The sequence below is a fragment of the Eimeria tenella genome, genomic scaffold, assembly GCF_000499545.2.
Source record: "Eimeria tenella Houghton genomic scaffold, Eth_scaff4475, whole genome shotgun sequence".
Classification (NCBI taxonomy): Eukaryota; Apicomplexa; class Conoidasida; order Eucoccidiorida; family Eimeriidae; genus Eimeria; species Eimeria tenella.
In genome coordinates, this window is record NW_013545401.1 from 1 (window position 1) to 7,275 (window position 7,275).

The window sequence follows — 7,275 nt, forward strand, 5'->3', positions numbered from 1 at the left end:
AGCAGCAGCAGCAGCAGCAGCAGCAGCAGCAGCAGCAGCAGCAGCGGGAGGATGTGTAAGGTTGAGTGCAACTTATTGCAATTATACACTGCATGCACTTGCGTATGTTTTATGCCCCGCATGCATTAATTCAAATAAAAAGCAAAAAAAGAAACAAAAATAAAAACTAATTTATTTGAAATATAAATATAAAATGAAAGAAACACAACCTAAACCCTAAACCCTAAACCCTAAACCCTAAACACAGGCTTATATATAATGCAACTTCAAGGGCACCAGGCCCGCGAGGGTCATTAAGATAGAATTGCAATGCCCAAACCCTAAACCCTAAACCCTAAACCCTAAACCCTGGAAGCTAACCCCTGAACCCTAAACCTTAAACCCTAAACATTGAAGCCTAAGCCCAAGGCTGTAAGCTCTAAACTTCAAGCCCTCGACCCTAAACTAAACCTAAACCCTAAACCCTAAACCCTAAACCCTAAACCCTGATTACTTTGCGTCATTGAGCACTACTGTCTTGAGTTTGGTGCAGCCCTTGAGGACTTCTCCAACACTCATGTCGTTGACGCCCCAGCAGGCTCCCAAGTTGAGGCCCGTCAAGTTCTGCGCCAAAAGCCCTAAACCCTAAACCCTAAACCCTAAACCCTAGACCCTCGCAGAAAGGCTGGGGCCTCGCCTGGAAGCGCAAACCCTCTTATTTTCAACAAGTGCTGCGAGGGCGTTTATAAGCCAGGGAATAGGGGAACAGCAAAACCTCCTGTCAACCGCAGGGTCTAGGATTTAGGGTTTAGGGTTTAGCGTTTAGGGTTTAGCGTTTACGGGGCAGCAAGAGGCAACAGCAGCCAGCCCAGCCTCGCTGATAGAGTGGCAGCCTTTTAGGCATAGGCTTAACAGGTTGGGGCCCTACACAACACCAACAAGCCCCAAACCCTAAACCCTAAACCCTAAACCCTAAACCCTAAACCCATATGTGGGAGAAGACCCGAGCTCCAAAAGCCAAAGAAGCATAAAGCCACACCACCTCGCGCTTTGTTTGCTTCGCTCGCTGCGAGACCAAGGGTTTAGGGTTTAGGGTTTAGGGCTTAGGGCTTAGGGCTTAGGGTTTACCAGGGCAGTGGCGAGGGTTTGGAGCCCCACATCCGAAATGTCCGAGGCCTCCAAAGAAACCTTTCTTAAATGCCAACTGTGAAACTCCTCAAAAGAAGAGCGGGGGGCCCCCCAAGATCTTTTTCTGGGGGCCCCCAGGGGGCCGCCGGGGGGCCCCCCGAACCACAGGCGTCGAGGGCCTCGTGGAGAAACGCGTCCGAGATGCCGTGGAGCCTGCCCCGGAAACCCGAAACCCTAAACCCTAGACCCTAAACCCTAAACCCTAAACCCTCGGTCGCAGGCCCTATCCCAGGTCTCTGGCAACAAGGAGTCGAAAGCCCTGTTTTCCACGGCCCGAAGGGCTCCCTCGAGCCCAAACCCTCCCTCCAAACCCTTAACCCTAAACCCTAAACCCTAAACCCTAAACCCTAAACCCTTACCCGTTGAGCTCCAGCTCCTGCAGCTTGGAAGACAGGGACCTCGCGAGGGCCATAAAGTCAATGTCGGAAAGTACGGCGAAGGGGAGGCCGCAGCTGCGGCTTAGGGTTAGCGCCTCCAGCTGCCCTGACAAACCCTAAACCCTAAACCCTAAACCCTAGGGCCGAAACCCCCAGCCAGCAGGCCACGCAGGCCTAAACCCTGAAGCCCAAACCTCTAAGGATTCACGAGGCACGCAAACCACCCTGCCGAGCAGCAGCTAGCAGCAATCCGCCCCAGCAGCCGCGAGGGTTTAGGGTTTAGGGTTTAGGGTTTGGGGCTACCAAGGAGGGGCCGCAGGCGGGCGAGGCCATCCGCTGTGACGAGGGGTTGCTGCAGGAAGCCAGAAACCCTCGAGGGCCGCAAACCCTAAACCCTAATTTCGGTTTTGCAGCCGCTGCCAGGCCGCGGGCTCGCGCGAGGGTTTAGGGTTTAGGGTTTAGGGTTTGGCTCACGAGGTACAAGTGGGGGCCCCCGGGGGCCCCCTGAAGGTCCTTTGGGGTTAAAGCATCTGCCAGTCTGAGGGTTGTGAGGGCCCCCATCCTCATGGCACAGAGATACAGCAGCGAGTCGTTTACGGGGGCCCCCCCCACGTTCAGCCTGCAGCACAAACCCTAAACCCTAAACCGTAAACCCTAAACCCTAAACCCTAGACCCTAAACCCTAAACCCTAAACCCCAGATATTTTGTTTTGCGGGCTTGCCCGTGGGAACGCTGGGCCTCGCAGAGGGGGGCTGCGGACACTTTAAGGCTTTGCAGCTGGACTCTGCACAGGAATAGGGTTTAGAGTTTAGGGTTTAGAGTTTAGGGTTTGGGGTTTAGGGTTTACCGCGTGTAGCAGAAAGTGTGAAGCTTCGACCCCACTTGCTGGGCAAGGCGGAGCAAACAGCCCTCCGTGATGCCACCCACACTCAAGCTGATCGCAAACCCTAAACCCTAAACCCTAAACCCTAAATCCCAAACCCTAAACCACCAGGGCTTAACTCTGAACGATAAACCCCTCATTCACAAAGCACCCAGAGCCTTTAAGCAGTGTTCGTTCACAAATACTGCCAGCAGCAGAAGCAGCAGCAGTAGCTGCAGCTCTAAAGGCAGCAGCAGCAGCAGCAGCTCCAAGCGACAGCAGCAGCAGCTCCAAGAGGCAGCAGCAGCCGCAGCTCATAAAGGCAGCAGCAGCCACCGCTGCAGCTACAGCAGCTGCAGCAGCATGATGGCAGCAGCATCAGCAGCCGCAGCTCCAAGCAACAGCAACAGGACCAGCAGCAGCAGCAGCAGCAGCAGCAGCACCTGGTGAGGGTAGTTGGCGCAGCAGCAGCAACAGCTTCAGCAAGGACATCAGCCACCTGGGGCCTCCGGGCCTCCACTTGGACACTTTTCAAGTTCTTTAAAGACCGCCCCAAACCCTTGAGGGCCCTGCAAACCCCAAACCCTAAACCCTAAACCCTAAACCCTAAACCCTTGCTGCGTCCCACAGAGAGCCACAGCGGCACGGAAGGAACGCCAGAGGTGGCAGCAAAGGCAAAGCAGACGGCGAAATTCAGGGTTTAGGGTTTAGGGTTTAGGGTTTGGGCAAACCCCTCGGTAAACTTCTCTCCGCCGTAGCAAATGAACCCAAAGGACTTCAAACCCTCACAGCTGTCTCGCAGTGCTGCACAAAATAAGCAATTGGGGTTTAGGGTTTAGGGTTTAGGGTTTAGCGTTTAGGGCTCGAAGCAAGTTATGGGACCCCGCGAGGCCTCCCGCAGTGCGCCTCGGCATTCCCTGCCTTCAGCGCCCATGCCTTAGGGTTTGAGGCCTAGGGCATAGGGTTTAGGGTTTAGGGTTTAGGGTTTAGGACCTTCAAGAAATGTGTCATCCTTAGCTTCTATTCCCGCCAAAGCAAGGGCCTCCAAGGGGGCCCCCTTGAGGGCTTGGAGGCCCCTGGGGGTTAAGAGGAATCCGTCAAGCTCCAGTGACTTGAGGCTTTTGCTGCACCAAACCCTAAACCCTAAACCCTAAACCCTGATGGCTGATGGCTAGACCCTAGCACCTGGGCTACGAGTTTCAAGCGCCTTTACTGTGCGCGGCAATCAGCCAGAATTGCTCCACAGGGAAATGCTCTGCGAAATGTGCAGCCAAGGGTTTAGGGTTTAGGGCTTAGGGTTTAGGGTTTGGACGTGCCAACGCTTAAGAAGGACCTCGAGCTGCTCATCCGTCAGAATAACTCGAGCTGAAATGGAACACGCATGCAGCACCAAAGCCTCAGTGATTGTGGTCTAGGGTTTGAGCCTTTCTAGGGTTTAGGGTTTGGGGTTTAGTGTTTAGGGTTTGCACTCGCCTGAGTCCCCAATAGAAGTGACGCCGGCCAGCGCTATGCAAGCTGCTTCATAGAAGACTCTGCAGAGGCAAAAACCCCAAACCCTAAACCCTAAACCCTAAACCCTAACCCTTGACCCTAAACCCTAAACCCTAAACCCTAAACCCTAAACCCTAGTCCGAGAAGTTGGAGTTTGACTTACTTGGAAACAAGAAGGCATCTGAGATAATCTCCCATTTCTAAAAACGCCAGGGCTCCTGCCAACTGGCTTGGGGCCAAACAAAACCCTGAAGAAAGGGGGCCCCGTTGACCTTCAGCGGCCCTTTCTGTACCCTCAGGGGGCCCCTCCACGCCCTCGGGGGGCCCCTCTCTGCCCTCAGGGGGCCCCGCCGCGCCCCCGGGGCCCCCCTCTGTACCCTCAAAGGGCCCCTGTGTGCCACTGGGGGGCCTCCCTTCAGCCACAGGGGGCCCCCCTTCAGTGACAAGGGGCCCCCCTTGAGGGTGCACAGCAGGCGTTGTCTCTTTTAGATCATTTAGGGGCCCCTCCAGAGGCTCTCTGCGGAGTCTTTTAGGGGGCCCCTCACAAGGGGTACTGGGGGGCCCCCTAGGGGCCCCCAAAACCAGCGCAGCGGGCCCCTGGAGCTCCTCTGGGGCCCCCTGAGCTTCCTGGGGGCCCCCATTTTGTGGGGTCTCTTTGGGGCCCCCGCCTGGCACTTGAGGGGCCCCATTTAAGAGCCCTTGTACCTCCGAAGGGGTCCCATCTGGGGGCCCCCTGGGCGCTTCAGCTGAACTCCCTTGCGGCTGCAGGGGGACCCCCTCAGGGGCCCCCTGAGGGGGCCCCCCGTGGGGCCCCACAGGTCTTCTCCCAGCAGCAGCAGAGGTTGGGGGCCCCCCCTGAGGGCCCCCCCGTATAGGGGGCCCCTGGGGCCCCTCAAGACCCCCGGGGCCGGGGGCCTCCTGGGGCGGCTGCGGGGGGGCCCCCATGCTGCTGCAGGGGGGCCCCCAAAGGGAATAGAGGGGCCCCTGGGGCCCCCTAAGGACCCTAGGGGCCTCAAGAAATGCTTTAGTTGGGGCTTGGGGGCCCCCCGAGAGAGGCAGGGGCCCTTGAGTTAAGGGGCCCTCGCGGGAGACGGCGAACCCTAAACCCTAAACCCTAAACCCTAAACCCTAAACCCTAAACCCCAATATATTTTGTCAAAGTCGGAGATTTTCAGGGAGTCTCAGGGCCTCAAAGACAGCAACAAACCCTGGCAGCACTTGGGGGGCCCCCCCAGGTGGCTAGCTGGGCCCGGGGGGGCCCCCCACTCTTGGTTTATCTTTTTTTTGGGGCTTCTCTTTTTTTAAAAATTGAAATACATTTAAAACCATTTTATAAACAAAGGGGGCCCCCGGGGGGCCCCAGGGGGCCCCCCTTTCTGCTGCGGAGGGGCCCCCATCAGCAGCAAAGTGCAGACACCGCAAAAGGGCACAGACCCACAAACCTCAGCAGCAACTACAAATTGGGGGGCCCTGGGGGCTCTACGGGCCCCCCTTAGTCTCTAACTTTGTCCTGGGGGCCCCCGGGGGCCCCAGGTTCCCCCCGGAGCCCCAGGGGCTCCCCTGAATCCCCAAATATGCTGAGGGGGCCCCCATGGGGCCCCCCGGGGCCCCTAGAGGGCTCCAGGGGGCCGTAAGGGGCCCTGAGAGGCTTCTTTGAGTCCCTAGGAATGCCCAGGGGGCCCCAAAGGGCCCCAGGGGGCCCTAAGGGGCCCCAAGGGGCCCCAGGGGCCCTCCTGTTAGTGTTGCATAGCCCGGAGGTCCTGCTGAGACTCTGGGGCCCCCTTTTTGTTTCTGTTGTTTTGTTTAGTCCCTCTATTGGTTTCTTTTTGCTGCTTTATGCCTTTTGTGCTGCTGCAGTTGTGTTTAAAGAAAAGATATTTTGTTTTTTATTTTATTATTTTTAAAGGGACTTCTGGTGTTTTCGAAAAATGAGAAAAAGGCATTTACTTGCCTAGGAGCGAAATGAGGCCAATGGACTTTTCGGCTTTTTGCAAAAAGCTTTTTATTGTGTGAAATGGACTTCGCTCGTTTTGATGAAATTTAATTCTGAATTCAAATTCATTATGAATTTAAATTCAAAATGAATTTAAATTCAAAATGAAATTAAATTTGAATTCAAATGAAATTAAATTTGAATTCAAATGAAATTAAATTTGAATTCAAATGAAATTGAATTTAATGTTCAGGGCCTTATGCATTTCATACTCAATGTGCATATTTGTATTATAAATGGGATTGCTGTCTTAAGAAAGATGCATATAAATATATATATTTATGCATATATATTTGTTATTTATACATAAATAACATATTATATTGTAGTCTATTATATCACATTATATTGGATTATTTTGAATTAGATTTGTTCAAGAATTCGCTATTTCCGGAAACTTCGCGAGGTATGTACACCTGGATGCGGTGTATGTACACCTGCGCTGTACAGGCACATGCAAATGGAGGGGCTGCTTTTGTTTGACTCTTCGACAAATAAATGGCAAATAAATATTATGAATGAGACTAATAAATGGAACAAATGGAATTCAAATGCATGCACAATATCTGCATGCATTCTGCAGGATACCTACCAAACTGTGCAGGTGTACATGCACCCGAACTTGCTGTACAAATGCATGCATTCCAAACGCAGAAAAGCCCCGTTTCTCCGCCAAAAACGCAAATACAATGCGAAATAAAATATAAATATGACACAAAAGCAATGCAAATACAATTCAAAAGCAAACGCGGGAGAAACAAAAGTCCAAAAAAGAAATATATCCCCTAGCAGCGCACGACGCCGCGAGGTGTACGTACACCTGAGACACGCCCATGCACTTGCGCGCTTTCTCCACTTCTGTATGTCTACCTATGATATATATATGTACGTTTCTATATATATATACTCAGACTCTGTATACTTCAATATATATATATATATCTACAGTTCGCCTCTAAATCCCCTCCACCCAAATTCAAACAAAACATGCAAACAAAAGGGGCCCCAAGGGGCCCCCAAAAGTCCTCAAGGGGCCCCCAAAAGCCCCTAACGGGACCCCCAAAGTACCCAGGAGCCCCCCAAAGTCCCTGAAGGGCCCCAAAAATTCCCAAGGGGGCCCCACAAGTCCTCCATGGACCTAAAGAAGTCCCCAGGGGGCCCCCATAAATCCCCAGAGGGCCCCTATAAATTCCCAGGGGGCCCCCAGAAGTACCCGGGGGGCCCCCACAAGGGTTTAAGGGCCCCCCGGCGTCTCTGCACACTGACAACGCCACAGAGCCCAGAGAACCCCAAAAACGCCCCAGGGGGCCCTCAAGAAAACCCAAAGAGCCCCCAAGGGGACCCCAAGGGGCCCCCCAGGGGACCCCAAAGGGATCTCAAATTC

General features: G+C 53.8%; 1 protein-coding gene across 1 annotated transcript; it reads right to left on the minus strand.

The window, feature by feature from the left end:
- Positions 1 to 489: 489 nt before the first annotated feature.
- ETH_00036795 (uncharacterized protein) lies at positions 490 to 4,843 on the minus strand (the record flags this gene model as incomplete). Its single annotated transcript, XM_013380126.1, has 9 exons — positions 490 to 603; positions 1,185 to 1,320; positions 1,527 to 1,660; positions 2,019 to 2,163; positions 2,393 to 2,479; positions 2,851 to 2,976; positions 3,139 to 3,211; positions 3,401 to 3,531; positions 4,062 to 4,843. 9 exons carry the CDS (start codon positions 4,841 to 4,843, stop codon positions 490 to 492), a joined length of 1,728 nt encoding a protein of 575 aa, XP_013235580.1.
- Positions 4,844 to 7,275: the final 2,432 nt, after the last annotated feature.